This window comes from Nelumbo nucifera, chromosome 3 (assembly GCF_055504915.1).
Source record: "Nelumbo nucifera cultivar China Antique chromosome 3, China Antique-T2T, whole genome shotgun sequence".
Taxonomy (NCBI): Eukaryota; Viridiplantae; Streptophyta; class Magnoliopsida; order Proteales; family Nelumbonaceae; genus Nelumbo; species Nelumbo nucifera.
In genome coordinates, this window is record NC_142651.1 from 5891292 (window position 1) to 5912977 (window position 21686).

General features: G+C 39.9%; 2 protein-coding genes across 4 annotated transcripts; both read left to right on the forward strand.

Moving 5' to 3' along the window:
• Positions 1-929: 929 nt before the first annotated feature.
• On the forward strand, positions 930-12118 carry LOC104592984 (peptidyl serine alpha-galactosyltransferase-like). Its single transcript, XM_010252573.3, has 8 exons — positions 930-1965; positions 3242-3412; positions 4091-4334; positions 4433-4633; positions 5780-6252; positions 10434-10598; positions 10743-10986; positions 11082-12118. The coding sequence occupies exons 1-8, from the start codon at positions 1667-1669 to the stop codon at positions 11697-11699; spliced, it is 2415 nt and encodes an 804-aa protein (XP_010250875.1). The 5' UTR covers positions 930-1666; the 3' UTR covers positions 11700-12118.
• Positions 12119-14390: 2272 nt separating this feature from the next.
• On the forward strand, positions 14391-18444 carry LOC104592985 (protein WVD2-like 7). Of its 3 annotated transcripts, none has more exons than XM_010252574.3 (9): positions 14391-14694; positions 15320-15904; positions 15987-16355; positions 16448-16506; positions 16661-16735; positions 16802-16886; positions 16992-17045; positions 17194-17301; positions 17950-18444. In XM_010252574.3, exons 1-9 carry the CDS (start codon positions 14626-14628, stop codon positions 18163-18165), a joined length of 1620 nt encoding a protein of 539 aa, XP_010250876.1. In that variant the 5' UTR covers positions 14391-14625; the 3' UTR covers positions 18166-18444. The 3 variants fall into 3 exon arrangements, with proteins under 3 accessions (XP_010250876.1, XP_010250877.1, XP_088758122.1); XM_010252575.3 differs by having other exon boundaries at positions 16811-16886; XM_088901996.1 differs by lacking the exon at positions 14391-14694 and adding an exon at positions 15120-15234.
• The last annotated feature ends 3242 nt before the right edge of the window (positions 18445-21686 follow it).

Consider the following 21686-nt stretch of genomic DNA (forward strand, 5'->3'; position numbering starts at 1 on the left):
GTCCTTAAAACAAGGAATGCCAAATGCAACCTAAATCGCATCTCAACGAGCCTATACCTCCTGCAAACAGAAATTCTGTTCATGTAGCATCCAGCCGGATATTGAGAATATCTCCCATATCCCATACATTAATGTTTAATTTATGGGGAGATGTTCCCAATGTATGACGGGATTTTCATGCTTTCACGGTGTGTGCAGAATTTTTAGAATTGACGAATTGGGAAGGTGTCAACACTTTGGCAAGGACATCAGATGTGTAATGTGTTTCTGGAGATTAGGGATTGAATCCCCACCCTAACTTATGAAAGCCAGGCCGGGTTAGGTCGGTTTGATATCAATCCTAACCCAACACAAGTTGTTGAACCCCCAACCCTAAAACTTCGGTTGGGCTTGGTTGACTCAACTTCCCTACTTTTTGTCAAATGTACTTATTTTTAGAATCTAAGGGTTCATTTTAATTCAATATTAACATTATTATGTTAAAAAGACAATAGTTATAATGTTTTAGAAAAAATTGTAAACTTGGAACTCTTCACATACAATATACATACATGACGCATGTATCTATAGATAGATAGACAGATAGATATGCATATACATAGGGTTGGTCAAGACCTCGACCCAATTCTAGTTTTTTGGGTTGGATTCGAGCTAACCCGGCCCAAGTTTCCCTAGGGCCTGGCCCTAACCGATTCATTCCCTTGTAATTACCATATCAGGCCCACCACTATGACCACAGAACATGATCCAATACAAATCGATTTACACCATGGCATTGATTATGCACCCAAAACGGCCCGCTGGATCCCAGACCGCTGCCTCATTGGGCCTAAAGGCTGAAAGCTATTTTCCAGGCCCAGTTATCGGGCCATGTTACCGGGGCCCGGGCTCAAACGAAGTAACGAAGGAAAGCTGCTGAGCTTTCGCCTGTTCCACTTCCATCGTGTCTTCGCCGATCCGTCGTCGCGGTAGGTAGTCCCCGTGGCTGTGGGGACCGGCGCCCGGCGGGAATGGAATTCGGAACCTAGGTCTGGAGTGGGACCCGACCACGAACCTATCCGTTTGACTTGTTTTGAAAGAAACTGAATCTGAATGATCCACAAGAAAGCCAGATGATTGAACGGCTACGATGTCACCATGCCTAATTTTGATCCCAGGCGTGAAAAAGGAGGGAGCCATCAGCCATGGAGGTAGGCAACCGACCGGAGGCGGAGTTCCTATTAAAAACTTGGAGGGAAGAGATACCGGTTACTAGATGGAGATGTTCATAATTTCATATCATATGATATGGATCTCTGATCTCTGTCACTTGGGAAAAATATTAAATAAAAAAATGGAAAATCGAGTCTAGTTCGTCGAAGTAAAATACTATCGAGGTTTTACCATGACATCATTACATTTTACACTTTCAGAGGCAGAGAAAGCCTCAACGCAAATTTGACAATCAGAAATTACTCAATGCGCTGTTCTCGTCTCCACCTTCTCATCCCCTTAAAAAATTGGTCATGAAAAATTTCAGTTGACATTTTTCACCCAAGGAGAACCTTCGTTTGTTTCATCTCTCTCCCCTACCAACTCCTTCTCAGTTTGACTTTTCCCCCTATAACATGAAATTCAGATCTCTGCACCCAAAGACACGTTTAGGGTCGCCACCTTACGGGTTCTAATGGGGATATTTCTACTTTTGGCGCTGTTGGTGGGCTTTTTAAGTTACGGTGTTCTGGGTCTTGAAGCATCTCAGGAGGCGCCATGGAGGATCCACACCTTGTTTTCGGTCGAATGTCAGAACTACTTCGACTGGCAGACGGTGGGTCTCGTTCACAGCTTCAAGAAGGCCCGCCAACCCGGCCCCATAACGAGGCTCCTCAGTTGTACGGAGGAGGAGAAGAAGCGGTATAAAGGCATGGACCTTGCTCCTACTTTTGAGGTGCCTTCCATGAGCCGACACCCAAAAACTGGAGACTGGTATCTGATGAATTTCCTTTTCTCTATCTGGTTCTATTGCACTAGTGTTTAATTAGATTTGGTCTTTCAATTCGTTAGATTCATAATAATGGGTTTTGGTTGTTGGATTGGATCATCCACCTTGCTGTGCTTGTTGGGTTGCTTTCATTGCATGTCACCATTGTCATATTAACCTATTTTTATCACGAGGGGGATTGCATATTTAAGTTTGATTTGGTGGAGTGCATTGGCTTTTGTTTTTCCTGCCTGTTGATTCTTCCTTCATCCTTGGTTTATATATGGATGTTTTATCATTACTCTGTGCCGGACTAAATTAACTAAAAACAGAATTGCCAATTAAATAGCACTTGGATAACTACCTGCAAGGCTTGAAGGAATACATGGTAGTGCAGGTTGTCTGGCAGGAAGTAAACTGCCCATGAAAAACACACCTACTAAAGCTTGTGAAACTTATTTTGTCAAAGCTTTGTCCTCACATGGTGAAACATTAAGAGGGGAGATACCTCTTGCCAATTAACCACAACTATTCTCCACAAGAAAAAAAGTGCATATCATTACTTAAATTCCATAAAAATTTATCTTAATCAAAACAAGAAATCAACTTAGACCCCGTACCATCTTCAGCAAAGAAAATGAATTCCATGGCATCAGGTTCGTAACAATTGACAGTTGTCCTACACTTTTTCTTCACACTTTGGGCTAAGTTGCTGTTCTTCTGTTTCTTTTCCTTTTAGAGTTTATTTTCTTTCAGTTAATGTGTGCAAATGTTTTTTTCCTCTCTCTTCTTCCATGCTCATTTATATTTTTCACTTATAATGGGTTTGTGTTGGTCTGCATTGTTGCAATTCTCCTCTCATTGAGATTTACTTGGCGGAGTTCACTGACGTTGATGATAGTTTTGCTTGACTTTTTAATATCATCTTACAAATTAGGGTTATGCCTTTTTATTTTCTTTTCTTCTCTTTTACTTGCAATCTATGTATGCATTCATATGTTGAACAAGAGTCATTAACCATGATTCTTCTTGCTGCATTTCTTTTCAGTGGAGATCTCTCTTGTGCTTCTAGTTAATATTTTCCTTCAATAGAATTTATGCATTCATATATTGAACAAGAGTCATTAACCATGATTCTTCTTGCTGCATTTCTTTTCAGTGGAGATCTCTCTTGTGCTTCTAGTTAATATTTTCCTTCAATAGAATTTTAGACTAAATCTCTTTTTATTTCCAAAAAGAAGATGGAAAAACAAAAGTAGTTAATCCTTTTTCCTTTGGCAGGTATCCTGCAATCAACAAGCCAGCGGGAATTGTTCACTGGCTTAAACATAGTAAAGATGCACAGAATGTGGATTGGGTTGTAATTTTAGATGCAGATATGATCATCCGTGGCCCAATCATACCTTGGGAACTTGGTGCTGAGAAAGGAAAGCCTGTTGCTGCATATTATGGGTATTTAGGAATTCCTTTGTTCAAGTTATTAATGTTTTACAATTGACTATTCTTCTTTGAATAACTTTTTGGTTATCATTTGCAGCTGTAAGATAATAGGTTCAATCCTCATCTTCCAACCTAAAATATTCTTGGTTATCAGAATGGACTTATACCCTTTACATCTACATCTACAAGTTTCTCTTTTGACCTGGGTGACCAGCGTCCACATCTTGGAAACAGCCTCTCTATGTATATACAGGGGTAAGGCTGTGTACATCTGTCCCTCTCCAGACCCCACATTGGCAGGAGCCTCGTGCTCTGGGCTCCCTTTATTTTCTTGTGAAAGATAAAATCGTCTCTTTTCTGATAGCTGGTAGAAAGATGTTATGGTTATGGAACTCTGCTAAAAGTATATAGAACTACAACCGGGGGTAGACCCACCTGGAAGACTTACTGTCAACTTATTGTTTCCATCGTCTCATTACCAATTGAACTATTTCATGTAATAGCCTTGGAATGTGGTCATAGACCTACTTTTCCTATCTTTGTGAATCAAGTTTTGCCACAGAACCTCCTTTCTAGCAACTGTAGATGTATCTTGCTCTTAGTTTTTACTACACTTTCTTTTAAAGCCACTTGTAGAGTTTCAAATTGTCAATATATATTATTATTTCATAAAGAAATTGCTTAATTCAGGTATTTGGTTGGATGTGATAATATTCTTGCCCAATTGCACACAAAGCACCCAGAACTTTGTGACAAGGTTGGTGGGCTTCTGGCCATGCATATTGATGACCTTAGGGCCTTGGCACCTATGTGGCTCTCAAAGACAGAAGAAGTACGCGAGGACAGGGCCCATTGGGCAACCAACATAACTGGTGATATTTATGGCCAGGGGTGGATCAGTGAGATGTATGGCTACTCATTTGGTGCTGCAGAAGTGAGTGGATCTCATGTTCTTCCATTTGTAGAATTATGGTTTTGAAATACTAAGTAATTGTTTATATGCTTATTTTGCCTTTGGGATTGCTTTATCAGGTGGGACTTCAGCACAAAATTAATGACAACTTGATGATCTACCCAGGTTACATCCCAAGAGAGGGTGTTGAGCCTATTCTTATGCACTATGGCTTGCCATTTGAGGTTGGAAATTGGTCTTTCAGTAAATTAGACCACCATGAGAATGGCATTGTTTATGACTGTGGTCGGCTCTTCCCCGAGCCTCCTTATCCAAGAGAGGTGCGTGCAAGGAAAAAACACCATGAAGATTATAAATGCTCTAATTCAGAAATTATATCAGGAGTCCATTGTCCAAACTTTTGCATTGATCTATATCATAAAAATTAAAGGTAGTAAAATGGTAAAAGAGTGCATAATTTGACATTCTTCATATAGGTTCACATTTTCGCATTTTGACACCCAAACTCTCTGATTTCTTTTAGGCTATGTTTGTTTTGAAGGAAAAGGTAGGGAAGTCCATACAAGATTTGTAAAGGTTGCCCTACCTTTCCTTTCCTTTCCCTACTTTTTCCTTCAAACCAAACAAAGCCTTAGTGTATAGTCTGATTTCCTCATTCTAAATACAAAAAATCATGTGGCAATTTCATCAAATCGTCAAATCATCATCTTTATCATCTAAGCTTTGTCCCAACTATATGGGGTCAGCTACATGAATCCCTTTTCACCATTCCATTCTGTTCAGTACCATATCTATTGTCAAATTATGGCTGCTTAAATCATGTTTTACTACTTCAACCCATGTCCTTTTTGGTCTGTCCCTAGCTCTTCTAGCCCTTTCAACTTGTAATAGATCACTTCTTATGGGTGCTCTAAATGGTCTTCTCTGCATGTAACCAAACCATCTTAGTCTACTTTCTCTCATTTAATCCCCTGTTGGAGCCACTCCTAGGTCCCTTCAAATGGCTTAATTTATAATACTGTTCTTTCTAGTTTTTCCATTCATCCATCTCAACATTCCCATTTCTACCACTCTTTTTTTTTATATATATATAAAATGGCTTATCTCCACAAACAAAAATTACAATTTAGCCCAAAACAGTTGATTTCAACCCCTTGTTTAGCCAAGATAATAGTCATACTGTTAGCTGCCCTTTTGACCAGCCAAGATGTCTACCACTCATTTTTTGGACATTGCTGGCCAAGATGTCTACCACTCATATCAAGATGTCTACCACTGCTCAACATTCTGCTCTATACAACATTGCTGGCCAAACAACTGTTTTATAGAATTTTCCTTTCAACATTTTGTTCATCTTGCTCTAATTCTATGGGCAACATCCTCCTCAATCTTTCCCTTGTTATGAACTATTGAACCAAGGTGGTGGAAGAGGTCAAATTGAGTTTTCTTTCTTTTCCTCTTTGCAGGTGCTAGCATTGGAAGCTGATCCGAACAAAAGGCGAGGCCTATTTCTAAGCATAGAATGTATGAACACATTGAATGAGGGCCTTCTGTTACACCATGCATCAAGTGGGTGCCCTAAGACAAAGTGGTCAAAATATTTGAGCTTTCTGAAGAGCAAGACTTTTGCTGAACTAACAAAGCCCAAGTATTTAATTCATGACAGTACACAAAATGACAAAGCTGAAGCAGAACAGTATTCTAGTGAATCAGAAACTATGCATCCGAAAATCCATACCATTTTCTCCACTGAATGTTCCCCTTATTTTGACTGGCAGACTGTAGGGCTTGTCCATAGTTTCCATTTGAGTGGTCAGCCTGGAAATCTCACGCGACTTCTTAGCTGTACAGAGGAGGACTTGAAGCAATATAAAGGCCACGACTTGGCTCCTACACATTATGTTCCATCTATGAGCCGTCATCCATTAACAGGAGACTGGTAACCCAATTTTCCACGTTTTATTTGTTTTTTTTTTTTTTTATTTGTAAAACATTCATTGGAAACAGTTATAAATGAGCATCTCTTCCTACTTGCAATATGTTAAGAATCAGAAAGCATGTTTTATTATGTGGACCACTATTTGAATGAATGAGTGGGGATGCATGGAAGTCAACAGGCATTGGGTATGGTGGTTAAAAACAGGAAAGAAAAGTTGGAAATGGAAGTCTTTGACCTTCTCTACTGTTATCTTAATGGAATTCTTCTGGTGGTAGAAGAACTCCAAGTTCTCACTAATTGGCCATCTAAACTATTATTAAGAAATGCTGTGATTTTCATTGAACTTTTTTTTTTCTTAGGCTATGTTTGGTTTGATAGAAAACAAGAAAGAAACAAAAATTGAGGGTAAGTTCTTAAGTAATTTTGTGAAATTCCTTAAGAACTTTTGCTCAACTTTTTGCTTTTCTTTTATTTTCTATGAAACCAAACATAGCCTTAAATTGTGTTATCACCTAGTTTAAAGCAAATTACTGGCCCTCCCCAAACTCTAGATTTATGTTGTTGAATGCTCCTATTGCTCAATTATTTTTCTTTTTTCCTTTCTATTTTCTTTTTTGGAAACATCTCTGTATGTCGGACATCTAATTGGTATTTGAACCCTTTGTAATTTGTATATGCTAATGTGCATGGTAGCATTGGTATAACTCTAAATCTCTAATACATTGTCCCCAAATATACTGTTGCTAGAATTTTCAATTTCTTCTTGTTGAGGTTTTAGACAAATTGTGTAGTCTATAATGGTAGTTTTTGATTATTTATTGTTAAGATAGGAAGTGGGGACCACAACACTCTTGTTGGGTCTTTTTTGAGCAGTTATTATGGTTTGAAACAGCCACCTAGGGCATGGTTTGATAGGTTCAGAGGAGCACTTATCCGTTTTGGGTACACACAAACTCAATCCGACCATGCTCTCTTTGTAAAAAGGAGAGAGACACTCTTGTCAGTATTGATTGTATATGTAGATGATATAGTTACAGGAAATGATCTAAAGGAGATTGATGCACTCAAGAAGTCACTACAACAATAGTTTGAGATCAAGGATCTAGGTGAACTGAAATACTTTTTGGGGATTGAGGTTGCAAGGTCCAAGTATGGGATCTTCATCTCTCAGAGGAAGTATGTGTTGGATTTACTATAGGAGACTGGGAAGCTAGGAACTAAACCAATTGATACTCCTATTGATCCAAATCATAGAATTAATGCTTTGGATGGTGAGTTGGTTAAGGATGTAGGAAGATATCAGAGGATGGTAAACTGGCTACTATATTTATGTATGACATGTCTAGACATCTCCTATGCTATTAGTGTTGTAAGTTAGTATATGCATGCACCTCGGGTTCAGCACTGGGAAGCCATTGAGATGATACTTGCATACCTGAAGAAGCACCCTAGCAGAGGGATTATTTTCTCAGACCATGAAAATTTAAAGCTGAAGTCTATACAAATGCAGATTGGGCAGGTTGCTTAGATGACAAGAGATCTACATCAGGGGTATGCACCTTTGTGGGAGGAAACTTGGTCTCATTTAAGAGTAAAAAACAGTCAGTTGTGGCTAAATCAAGTGCAAAGGCTGAATATAGATCTATTGCTCATGGTGTTTCAGAACTACTTTGGGTGAGATCTCTACTGAGTGAGACTGGAATAAAAGCCGAGAAGCCCATGATGTTATATTGTGACAACCAAGCTGCAATCAATATTGCCCACAATCCAATTCAGTATGACAAGATTAAACACATTGAGGTTGTTAGGCACTTCATAAGAGAAAGGGTGACAATTGGAGAAGTCTACTTGCCTTATGTCTCCTCTGAACTACAATTGGTTGATGTTTTCACCAAAGGGGTTGCAAAGAACAAACTTGAATGCAATCTATGCAAGTTGGGAATGTGTTACATTTACTCCCAACTTGAGGGGGAGTGTTGAGGTTTTAGACAAATTGTGTAGTCTATAGTGGTAGTTTTTGATTATTTATTGTTTAGATAGAAAGTAGGGACCACAACACTCTTGTTGGGTCCTTTTTGAGCAGTTATTTTAATTGTTTTATGTTGTTTTATGTGTTAGTTGCCCTATAAGGGCATATTGGTCTTTGTACTCTTTATTATTTTAGACTATAAATAATAGTGTAGAGGGTGACCAGCATTATTGCTCTCTTTTCTCTCTCAAATCTCTTCTCTTCCTTTTCTCATTTCTTCTCTTCTTCTTCAAGAAATATTCTTTTCTTTTACAGATCTTTATTTCAGCACCTTTCTACTCTTCTTTTACCATCAGATGTTGTCAGAGCCTATCCATGTGTCCCACCTACCCAGTAGTGCTCTAAAGTTGTAAATGATCACTCAATGGTAATAACAGATGAGGGTTTGATTAGTGTAATGGTAAAATCTTGGGCTAACCCGGATACAAGAGTTTGGTCCCTAACCCCGGTTGGCTCATTCATTTGTGCTTCTTTCTTTAAAGCCCTTTGCTCCAATCCCTCCTCTCAAGTCTTCCCCGTTAAAGAGGTATGGTCAAGACCAATTCCCCCCAAAATAGCATTGTTCTGTTGGGAAGCCTATTATGGTAAGATCAATACTGCGGGAAACTTGCAAAAGAAGAAACCTTTTATGTGTTTGTCCCCTAATTGGCGCTCTTTGTGTAAAGTGAAGGGTGAGAACTGTAACCATTTGCTGATATCATGCTCCTTTGCTACCAATATTTGGAACTTGGTTGTTTCATTATTTGGGTGCAGGTGGAATTTGCTCTCTGAAACAAAGTTGCTGTTCACTCCTGCTGCTTTTGGGAGATTGACAAAAAAGAGGGAAGCTAATGTGGAAATGTATCAGAGCTGCTACGTTGTGGACTGTATGGGAGGAGAGAAATGCTAGAATATTTCAAGAACATGAAAGAAGTCTTTCTGAAATCAAGGAATGCATATTGAGAAGGACTATTTCATGGTTAAAATCTTCACACATGTTGGCAGATTACTCCTTTGATGACTTAAGGAGAAATTGGGCTGCAGTGGCTGCTACAGTTCCACCAAGATCAAATCACAAGCTGAATGGATTCCCCCACCGGATGGTGTGGTAAAATTGAATTTTGATGGAAGCTGCCAAGGTAACCCAGGGCCATCGGGAATTGGTGGGATTCTGAGAGACAAAGACAGCAATATGTTGTCTCTATTTTCAGGACCAGTGGGTGAAGGTGATTCAATAAGGGCAGAGCTACTAGCAGTGGTACAAGGTATACAGATGGCTAGTCAAAGTGGAGTGACAAATCTGCTAGTAGAAGGGGATTCTAAGGTGGCAGTAGGCTGGCTAATTAGCCCAGAAACAGCTTGTTTGAGCTACAGGGATCTGTTAAAGAAAGTTAAATGGATGACAAGGAATATGACTGTCAGGTTTCAGTGGGTTAGAAGATCAGCAAATGCAATGGCTGATGGCCAAGCAGGGGGTGTCAAGGGGAGATCTATTTTGGGCTACTTTGTAATTGTGTCTCAGGCTTGGGCAGTTTTGGTGTATATGGTTCAGTCCTAGGGGGGGTAACATCTCGTGCCTCCTCCTAGACTGATTGCATTTCTGTTATTTGATTTAATAAAATTACTCTCATTTATCAAAAAAAAAAAATGTTGGGCTGATTATTGTGAGAATGCACAATTGAATCTCAGAGCAGCCACTTTGTGCTAAAAATGCCTGAGATTAGGTCCCTATAAAGTCCACCCTGCCTCGGACCCCAGATGGCAGGGTTAATGGCCTTTTTCTTTTGGTAATAGCTAGTAATCCTTTGCCTTTTGAACTGAAAAAAATGCCAATCTGGTTTGTAGGATTCTATTTTTTGTAAAGTTGTAAGTTCATAGCTCACTGGCACAATGCTTCCTGCTTCAACCGTGAGGTCATGATTTCAGTCCCCATTTATGATAAAAATTAAATTTGGACTGCAGCTGACTCCAGACTATATTGGAGCACAGCTGAGGTCTAGAAATTTGTTTGAAATGTAATTTAGTTTTGGGGCCTTGCTCTCTGTAATGTTGCTCCATTTCTGGAGCCCGTCTGTATTCTCTGCTTCTTTTAATAAATTTACCTTACCTTCTTTCAAAAATATAAATAGATAAATGAGGGACATAAACCTTGTTTGTATTTGTGCCATATTAGGTACCCTGCAATCAACAAGCCTGCAGCAGTGCTTCATTGGCTTAATCATGCAGACATAGATGCAGAATTCATAGTTATTCTGGATGCGGACATGATACTAAGAGGCCCAATTACCCCATGGGAGTTCAAAGCAGCACGTGGTCGTCCAGTTTCAACCCCATATGAGTAAGAGATGAATGATATATATGCATTCTAGTCTGCATATGTTTATGTTTATGTGCTTTTCGTTTTGATCTTGGTATTCGCAATTATATATGAACATCTTCGTATGAGTAACAGTTGCTGTTGTATTGTCTTTATGCATCCTAGCTACCTTATTGGATGTGACAATGTGCTTGCCAAACTCCATACCAGTCATCCCGATGCTTGTGACAAGGTTGGTGGTGTAATCATCATGCACATAGATGATCTACGCAAGTTTGCTCTACTTTGGCTGCACAAAACTGAGGAGGTCCGAGCTGACAAAGAGCATTATGCAAAAGAAATCACTGGGGATATTTATGAATCTGGATGGATTAGTGAGATGTACGGTTATTCATTTGGTGCTGCACAGGTATGTTTTTACAGTACGATTGCTGCTTGTCTGCCTCCAGAATTTACATCTGATTCTAGTCTTCAAAGCTTACTTGAATGCTGTCTTTTATGCAGTTGAAACTCAGGCATATCATAAACAATGAGATCTTGATTTATCCAGGTTATGTTCCTCAACCTGGTGTGAACTATAGAGTGTTCCATTACGGGCTAGAATTTAATGTGGGTAATTGGAGCTTTGATAAGGCCAACTGGAGGAACACTGACTTGGTGAATACATGCTGGGCTCAATTTCCAGATCCACCTGATGCTGCAACACTCGACTCAACTGATGAAAACATTCTAAAGCAGGATCAATTGAGCATTGAATGTGCAAGGACACTAAATGAAGCTCTTAATTTGCATCACAAGAGGAATTGCCACAACCTCACTACAGAAACCACCTCAAAAAAACCTATGCTTAGGAAAGTTGGCAAGTTTCTTGAGATATCAAAAGAAGTAAGAAGTAGGATACATCCAATAACTTCTTCAAAAGCATCATCTCTACCTGCTGCAAATGAACAGATGTTTATGTCTTTAAGGGTTTGGATAGTTGGTCTATGGGCCTTCTCTATCTTGGGCTTCGTAGTGGTCATGTCACTGGTGCTGTCTGGCAGAAAAGGTGAGGGAACAAGGTATAAAGTTTATAAAAACAAGAGAAGAATGTCTTATTCCGGATTCTTGGGTGCAACATGATAGGCATCTATCTAGTGCTGGAATATCAAAATCATGATCTGTCGAGAAAAATGACAAAATGAAAAAATCTAATGTACTGAGTAGGGAACATCTAGTTTTCCACAACAGGAAGCAGTCTATAGGAATCTCATCCTTTCATGAAAAGGAAGGGAACACGGTTGAGGAAAAGAACAAGGACATCTTTGAGTAGAATCTCTCCATCTCTATGGTGAAGACAGGTGTGTATAATGGTGACTGTTTTTTTCTTGTTTCCGCATAAAGTAATGGGTATGGGTTCCATCAATATTTCTTCACGAAATTTGAGTGTACAATGTCAAATCCAAGTGACCTGATATCTAAATGTAGTCATGTACCAGACATGTTCACAGATTCCATAGCCTCTTCTAGAACAAAATATACAATCTTAATTTTATTTTCAATGGTTGGAAACTTGGAATACCCTCTTAGCTACTTAAAATTGTTTTAGTTTTCACTGTTTCATAATTATCTGTTTCTACTGCTCCTTTGGCAGCACACTATTATAATAACCAATGATAACACTTTCAAGGTTCAGATGCCAAACACATTTAGGTGTAAAGTGTCAGAGTATGCCCCATTGCTTTTTCCATTCTCACAAGTAGGAATTCTTGTGTATGTTTGGTTGCTTGGTGAACCAAAGTGTCGGACCACAGCAGGGCCTCCAAGTCTCAAGGTCCAGAAACCGGAAGCAAGCTAAGGCGCTCTGTGCTCATTCATGGATTGTGCCAACTGGCTAAGGAGGTACCTCTCTCTGAGGATTCACCATTCATCCACGAGAAGAATTCACCTACAGAGTCCCGAACTCCACATTGGTTGAAGACAATATATGTATCTTAAGGCTCTAAAGCTCCAAAGAAAAGATGAAGATCATATAAATAAAATGGTTGACCATCCTGATATTTTTTATTTGGCATCATCTTAGGTTGGACTCAGTGGTGGGTCCCGAATCATGCAATCGATTCAGACCATCTATCAAATAGGGGAAGGGGACCCAATGGCCATTGAATTAGCCACGTATTCAATCGATCAAGTGTTTGAAAGTCATCCATGAGAGACCTTATTGTGATCACTTGGCAAACCGACGTTTTATAGTACCGTTTGGGAGGGCTTTCGGGATCATGGTTTTTAAAACTGACTCAGAGACCGAACCGGTCAGGGTCCGGTTATCGGGTTGAATGGTCTGACCGTCCAAATCGAACAGTTGGCCCGTTCAGACAAAAAAATAAAAAAATTAAAAGAAAATAAAAATGGTCAAAACGGTTCGAACGGTTAACCAGCTGGGTCAGCGGTTTGCTGACAAAAATCAACAGTTTTTGAAGAAAATCCGGTTTTGGGGGGAAAATGGAACCGGTCACCTGACCGTTTCCCGGTTTTTCTGATCTGACCGTCCAGTCCAGTCCGGTTTTGAATACCATGTTTGGGATGCGGCTTCTGGCGTTCTGAGCTGAACTTGATATGGAAATAAGACTGTAATACAAAAGCTATTCTAAAGTAATTCCAACCCTAATCCTAATCAGAGCATCAACCCGACCCAATCCAATCTGTCTTTTTTGGGTTGGGTTAGGATTGGGTTTGAGTTAACCCGGCCCAAGTTGTAGTCTTAATTGCAATTCACCTCCAACGCGATGGACTCAAAACATACTTAACGGTTGACGGCATTTGGGCCTATCCTATGAGTTGCTTGGATGGATGATGCTAATCTGAAGGTTCTTTCACATGCCGATTACTGATTTACCAGATGCCAATAACCCAAAATTTGACTCCTACAAACAATCATGTGTCTTGTAAAGAGGGGGGATGATAGATTTGGGCACTGTGATCATTTTGGGTTGATCTCAGCCCAGTCCAAGACCCAAAGTCAAACTTTGGGCTCGGGTATATATATATAGGATCGTAGTGACTTGGATGGTTCGTCGCTTGCGACGTCACGAGAAGCCCATTGAATCTTATTATTTAGAGGAAGAAAAAGTCGTAACAAAGCTTTCATAGGTGAACTTACAAAAGAATCATTGTCGATGCTTACCCCACAGATCGACCTGTGAACATGTGATGCCCACAAGGGCTCTCAAGGGGTGGTCTTGGGGGTGTAACCTCTATGGCCATCTCTCATTTGCTAGGAATCGTTCTCGACACCTTGTCTTATGGCCTTCTAGCTAACAACCAACTCCAAAACGCGGATGACACCAAAGAATCTTTTATATATATATATATATATCTTGAGCTAGGTCTCGGGCCAACGGCCAATCCTAACCTAACCGAAACTGAGCATTGGACTTACTTTTTGGGCCAAGGCCGATAATAGATTCCTTAAGCTGGGCCTTGGGTCTGGCTGTAATCTGGGCCTCAAGCCGGGTCGGCCAGCATGCTCCAATCCAACGTAGGATGCTGGATGCACGTTGTTACTTGTTAGTTGCCTGGTTATGAATCTGGATTTCCTCCTCACACAGAACGGTTTCATACTCCACCTTACAGAACTTTTAGCCGTCCATAGGGAACATCTCCGGATCTCCCGTGATTGAAAACATATAAATAAATTCGAATGATTCCCGATGTACGGCTGCAACGTGGGGACCATCAAGCAGAAAAGGAAAAGAAAACTTTAGAACTTTATTAATTTTTTTCGCTGTAACAATTAAGAAAAGCTTTTTCAGAAATAGATGAGAGAGGGAACCTGAAATATCCGAAATATAAGAACATTTAATTTAACAGCAAAGAAAAAAAAACGCCGCCGAAAAAGCTTCCCTTTTTCCTGCACTACCCTCTCTCGATTTCCTTTTCCCGAACCCAAAGGCTTGTAATTCAAATTTTGAAGTGAATGTTCTTCAGTTTTGCTACTTTTACGGGAAGAGCAAGAGTAGAGGAACATCAGAGGAGGAGTTCAAACAGGACTGTGGTTTTTCATTAAGTCATGGGGGAATCAGCTTGTCTCATGCAATCTTTCTCTCATGCTTCTGACACCACCAATGAAGCCAAAGAGGTAACGACTAGAAAAAAAAAGCGCCCATTCACTTCTCTCATTCTCAAGTTCCTGTTAATGGTTCCTCATGGTTGGTTGGCCAACGAGATGCATGCCATTTTAGACATGGCCCTTAATTTAACTTCTGACACCATCAATCAAGCATTCTTTTTCTTCTTTTGATGGAGAAGAAAAAAAATACATGGCCCTTAATTTAACTGCAAGGTTCTGCTGAGGGATTTACCTGATTCATGGAAATTCTGCAATTTCATGAAATACGGAATGGTTAATTATGCCTTCTCTCCTGCATGTGCTGTTTTAGCTGTAGTTTTTCTCTGATGGGTATCTAATGCATTTGTTCTTCGTAAGTTATTTCCTCCCAATGCAGCTTACTACGGGTTCTCCATGTCTGGTCTGTGATTTGCAGCCTTTTTTTAGTTGCAAACGGTTACTTGATGTTTTTTAATTTCAAATACACGACTATTTCTTATTTTTATTCCTTAGGCAGAACTTCCTGTGATCGTTGCGACTTTATTCTGTGATTCTGTTATTGATTTGTAGGTAAATATATGTTTTTCGAGATTGATTTTATTTGCAGTTGGCGATGGATATTTGGCCGTGTAATCAGTGAAATGTTGTGTTACAGGGGAACCCCGTACATTCTCTTGGAGAATCAATCTCTTTTGGAAGGTTCATGTCAGAGTCCTTAGACTGGGAGAAATGGTCATCGTTCTCTCACAACAGGTACTTAGAAGAGTCTGAGAAATACACGAGACCTGGTTCAGTGGCTCAGATGAAAGCATATTTTGAAGCCTATTACAAGAGAACTGCTACAAAGAAGGCAGTCCCCTTGCTTGACCAAACAAATGTTGCAGCTAATAATGCTCCCCAACCAAAAATTGAGGATGGAGCTCAACAAAGTGTTTCCCTGGATGTCAAGTTGGAAGGGTCTAACAGCCATGTCAGAATTGATGAGACACAAGTAGCTGAGGCCCAAAAAGGTGAGGCAAGTTCCACCTTGGATCTGAATGGATATAACCGTATTGTTGAAAAAGATGAACTGGAAGCTGCTAAGGTAGAAATTGCAGATAAGGTGATAGAAGACCAGGTTGTTGAGGAGAATCACATGCTTCTTACTTCACCAAACCAGCTTGGAGATGCTGGCAAGCTGAATGAAGTTGCTAAGATGGAGCCTTCTGGAAGCATCCAAATGGAGAAATCACCTGTAAAGGTAAGTATTGTTTTACTTCTCTGGTTTTTGTTTTTCACAGCACGATCTAATTGCAACCACTCATTGCTTGTATATGTTCCAGGAGATTATTTCTGCTAATCAGGAGACTTTGCCTTCAGCAACCAAGACAAAATCTAGTTTTTCTTCCTCAAAACCATCACTTTACAGTAGAGCATCTAAGGCTCCATCTTCCCCTGTAAAATTCACAACCCCGGTGCATACAAGAAAAGAAAATAGTGCCACTCCAAAAAACAAGAAGTCTGCAAGAGACTTGACGGATAAGAAGCGATCAACTCCAAAATCACTTTGTATGTCAATCAATTTCACTCTATCTTGTGCTTGTGGAACTAACAAATCCTCTCCAGTTTGCCAAGGGATAGGGGATTCAAGACTGACGGGAAATTCATCTAAAACAGCTAAATACCAGTCAACTGTTTGTACTTCAGATAGGGTGTGTACTCCAAATTTGCCTTCAATGCCTTTGTATATTCTTCAGAATCCAAAGTTGCCATGCATGCTAATTAGCTTCATTTCAAACCACAGGCATCTACAAAGGGGTCACCACAAATTCCTTCACTAACCCCTCAATTGGAAAATAAAAGGTATTTCACCCAATTCCATAATTATGCCTCCAGATATGCATAATTCCTTAATCTGTACCAACTGCACTACAAGATGAAACTTTTTCTTGCTTTAACATCAGTTATATGAAACTTTTTTTGCTTTAACATCAATTATGACTGTACTGGTTTACAGGATTAGACTGACACTTGATCATGGTGTATCTGGAAGCAGAAAAGCTAATTCTCTTACACAGTCCCTTTCTGTAGAGTAAGATGTTTGCTTGCTTCACTCTTACATGGTTCTTGTTCGTCTAAACTGAAATTTACTTGACAGTTGCTCCAGGATCAGAACACGATCCCCAACTGTATTTTCTCCTTTTAGTCTCAGGAGTGATGAAAGATCCACAAAAAGAAAGGAGGCAAGGATTCCTTAATTATTACACTGAATGTGCTATATTTATGCCAGTTAATCTGTTATTCATTGTTCTTTCTGTATAATCATTTGATTTTTCCAATACATTCAGAAGTTGGAGAAGAAACTCAATACCAATGAGGGGCAAAAGATGCAGCAATCCAAGGTTTTTTCCTTGCCAAGATTTATTATAGCCTTGATACAAAGTTTCAAATCAATGCTGTCTCTCTTCTTTTTAAATATATCAATTTCATTTGTACCTGCAACTCAGTGAAAAACTGAGCACCTTGACTAAGTTTCTTTTTGTTTTACAGGAAAAGGCCAAAACTGAACTCAAAAGATTACATCAGAGCCTCAGCTTCAAAGCCAAACCAATGCCAGATTTTCGTGAGACAGAACTACCAAAGAATCAGATTAAGAAGGTATCCTTTTCTATCATGTTAGATTACATCGCACTTCCTGGTTCTTGTTAATTGATGGTCACATTGACTTAACTACATTTGGAAATTGGAACTACTGTTGATACTTGAAGAGGAGGTAGGTTTTCTAGTATTTTCAAAGATAGATGTTAGTCCCCACAAATCATGAAGTTCATTCTCTTAGTTGTGCTTTATTACTAACTCTGTTGGTAAATGTGCTTTCTCTTTTCTCCCAAAGGTGTATGTACTCTCTCTCTCTCTCTCTTGTTATATCTGCACGTGTGTTGTTGTCTCCTCTTTGGCAGGGGTTCATAGATGTTTCCTACTTGAGCTTTAAATTACCTGATCTTCTAGGAAAGTTTCATTTCTTACAATGCTCTTACTGTTTGAGCTCTGCCATGGTTCAAAGTATACTCTGGATACTCTTTTTTTCTTCATTAAGATTTATTCACAGATAGATATATTAGGACATTTATTAATGTACCTGTTAAAATGCTCTAACTATCAACATGTAACATTTTGGTGACCCTGAAAACTTGATACATATCATATGATATGGTACCATATGTATCAAAACTTTGAGCCTTGAGCTCTGCTTAAAGCCAATCAAGAATTGTTGTCATTTTAATGCATATCTATTATCTCTTACAGATTCCACTAACACATCCTCGATCACCCAAACTTGGAAGGAAGCCAAGCTATGATACGGTCCAGGATGCAAGCTCTCTGCTTCTTCCAAGGCCTCCTGTCAAGAACAATAACTGCAAGCATGTTATGGTAAAGAACATCAGAGGCCAAGTTTGTTCTGTAACTTTGTTACATGACAAGAATGCCCAGGAGAATTCTTCTCCAAATATCCAGCATTGAACAATAGGAGAGCTTCATGCATTGAATATTTTTTACCTGAACAGTGCTATTGAAGAGCTGATAGTGAGGATTCTCATGTGAGGTTATCAATGGGAAATTTGCAATCTATGTTGGAGGTTGCTTTCTCCATTGAACAGAAGTGAAGTTTTGCATCAGATCCTTCTTTCCTTCATTTCCTAATGGAATGTATTATATTTAGGCAATCATAGAACAGATGTACAAAATAGCTACATGGTTTCCAAGATAATGAATATCATCGTGTATTTGGGTTAATGCCTATATAATTTGTTTATTTCTTTTTTGAATCAGATAAAAATGTATTCTTTTGGTCGTTAAGATAATAGATAATCCTAGTTGGTTCCCAGCCAACCTGCACCTGTAATTTGGGATTTGGGAAGCAACTCCACTGAGCCTAGAACAAAATCATCAAGAGCACAACTATTTAAGGCAGTAATTTATGTGGGGTTGAAATATAACATTTTCTTTTCTACCTGTAATCCCCTGTTTAACTGTCCAGAGTATTTAAAAAAAGGAGAGAGAGAGAGAGAGAGAGAGAGAGGAATGAGACCTCCCTACAGGCTTTGACTGAACAGTATGCAATTTCCAACTCCTTGTAAAGATTTGAAATTTAACATGATTTCTTCTATGTGGTTACTGGTTATACGATTACTTGCAAGTAAGAACAGAATAATTTTAGTAAAGAAAGAGTAATGGTATGTTTTGTCAGAAACAATTAAGACCTAAGAGGGTTTTAACTGTGACTTATATTTTTAATAATTTAATTTAAAATATAAATAACCACATGTCTGCTAAGTGAGAGGAGGGGGGTTCTCATGAGCATTAAGGTGAGAGGACTCTTGCCTCCTCTTTCCTCTATATAATATAGATATAGATGTATGTGCATGATGTGGACGCGTATTGGGAACAACAGCAGCAATGATCCGGTGTTCTCATCCTATCTAATTCGGCAATAACAGTCTTATCCATTCAGCAGATTAGATTAGACTATCTTGTTATTCTTATCTTATTAAGTTAGTAGATTAGATTATATTATCTTATTAGATTAGGATTAAGAGAGACTTATCTTATTAGATTAGGATTAAGAGAGATTATCTTATCTTATTAGATTAGGATTAAGAGAGACTTATCTTATCTTATCAGTCTTATCTTATCAAGATAGAGTTGGAGGTCTCCCTGTTCAGCAAGGAGTCTCCCTAAGAGCAGGACTCTTGTAATCTCCTATTTAAGGAGCCATTATTATTGAATAAAGGCATCCAAGAATTTCAACCAAGAGAAGAGTTGAGGAGAGTTAGGGTGATCTCTTGGGCAAATCACCCCTTAGGTCGCCACGATAGGGTCTGCACGCAAAGGGAGGGCAAGGGGAAGCTAGAGGTTCTCCCCGTGGACCGACCCGTGACGAAATCCTATGCCCGGACCCATAACATTTTGGTATCAGAGCAAGGCATCATGGGTGATCTGGAGCAGCTGCCGTCCAGGGTCCACGAACTCGAGCACCGGCTCATGGAGACCAGCTCGGAAGTACGGGAAATCAAGGACGAAGTCAGGGAGCTACGACGTCTGATGGAGTTATTCCTTTCTAGCAAAGAGAGGAACACAGAAGGGGTGACAACCACTAGCGGCCGCCGACCAGATCTGCCGGAGTCTTCCGGCGAACAGCAGTTCGACAACCAGGGGGCCACAGTCATCCCCAAGTACAACGGGTTAGAATTCCCATCGTACAACGGCAACGGAGATCCCTTGGGCTGGCTATACCGGTGCGAGCAGTTTTTTCGAAATCAACGGACAGACGACCGGGATAAGGTAAGCCTAGCCGCCTTTCACTTAACAGAGGAAGCACAACTTTGGCTCTATCGATTAGAACAGGAAGAACTTGGGCTCAGTTGGACCCAGTTCAAGTCCTACTACCTTCTTAGATATGGGCCCCCACTGACAAGCAACCCCTTAGGCGAGCTGATTAACCTTAAACAAACCGGCACGGTGGCAGAATACCAGTGCCAGTTCCAGACCCTCCTTGCGAGGGCATCTTCAGTGCGATCGGACCAGCAGGTAGACATGTTCACCGCTGGGTTAGTAGAACCCCTGCGGGTGGACGTGGAAATGCAGAATCCCCCCAACCTAGTTACAACCATGAATATAGCTCGCGCCTTCGAACGCAAACTACAACTCAGTCGCAGAACCTTCAGTATGGGGCGGCCTCCATCAGCATGGGCATCCCCGGAACCACTCGGAATATCTCCATATTCAGCAGCTAGCCAAGAACGGAAGCCACAAACGAGCAACAATTCCAGATCAGCATCCAGTATGGGGAGCAACGTCGTTGCACCCCTATTAAGCACTTGTCCAGGGCTGAGATGGTGGAACGCAGGGCGAGGGGACAATGTTTTAATTGCGATGAACTCTACTCAGTAGGGCACAAGTGCAAGAGACTTTTCTGCCTCCTGGTGAAACAAGAGGAAGATGAGGATGAACCCTCTTCATTGGAACCCGATCCAGGAGGGCAAAGTCATTCCACCTATCCGGGATTCCTTTGACGGTGTTTCTCGACACCCATCCTGAATTGGAGCTTGAGGACAAGCTCGTAGTCCAAGAGGGGAGTAATGATGTGGACGCGTATTGGGAACAACAACAGCAATGATTCAATGTTCTCATCCTATCCAATTCGGCAACCACAGTCTTATCCATTCAGTAGATTAGATTAGACTATCTTGTTATTCTTATCTTATTAAGTTAGTAGATTAGATTATATTATCTTATTAGATTAGGATTAAGAGAGACTTATCTTATCTTATCAGTCTTATCTTATCAAGATAGAGTTGGAGGTCTCCCTATTCAGCAAGGAGTCTCCCTAAGAGCAGGACTCTTGTAATCTCCTATTTAAGGAGCCACTATTATTGAATAAAGGCATCCAAGAATTTCAGCCAAGAGAAGAGTTGAGGAGAGTTAGGGTGATCTCTTGGACAAATCACCCCTTAGGTCGCCACGATAGGGTCTACACGCAAAGGGAGGGGCAAGGGGAAGCGATTAGATTAGACTATCTTGTTATTCTTATCTTATTAAGTTAGTAGATTAGATTATATTATCTTATTAGATTAGGATTAAGAGAGACTTATCTTATCTTATCAAGATAGAGTTGGAGGTCTCCCTAAGAGCAGGACTCTTGTAATCTCCTATTTAAGGAGTCACTATTATTGAATAAAGGCATCCAAGAATTTCAGCCAAGAGAAGAGTTGAGGAGAGTTAGGGTGATCTCTTGGACAAATCACCCCTTAGGTCGCCACGATAGGGTCTACACGCAAAGGGAGGGGCAAGGGGAAGCGATTAGATTAGACTATCTTGTTATTCTTATCTTATTAAGTTAGTAGATTAGATTATATTATCTTATTAGATTAGGATTAAGAGAGACTTATCTTATCTTATCAAGATAGAGTTGGAGGTCTCCCTAAGAGCAGGACTCTTGTAATCTCCTATTTAAGGAGTCACTATTATTGAATAAAGGCATC

Excerpts from the sequence above, each read along its gene's own strand:
- LOC104592984 (XM_010252573.3), top strand. The coding sequence starts at position 1,667 with ATGGGGATATTTCTACTTTTGGCGCTGTTGGTGGGCTTTTTAAGTTAC. Across the intron at positions 4,634-5,779 it reads AGCCTCCTTATCCAAGAGAG|GTGCTAGCATTGGAAGCTGA; the intron begins GTGCGTGCAAGG and ends TCCTCTTTGCAG. Across the intron at positions 10,987-11,081 it reads ATTCATTTGGTGCTGCACAG|TTGAAACTCAGGCATATCAT; the intron begins GTATGTTTTTAC and ends TCTTTTATGCAG.
- LOC104592985 (XM_010252574.3), top strand. The coding sequence starts at position 14,626 with ATGGGGGAATCAGCTTGTCTCATGCAATCTTTCTCTCATGCTTCTGAC. Across the intron at positions 16,356-16,447 it reads CTGTTTGTACTTCAGATAGG|GCATCTACAAAGGGGTCACC; the intron begins GTGTGTACTCCA and ends TTCAAACCACAG. Across the intron at positions 17,046-17,193 it reads AAAAGATGCAGCAATCCAAG|GAAAAGGCCAAAACTGAACT; the intron begins GTTTTTTCCTTG and ends TTTGTTTTACAG.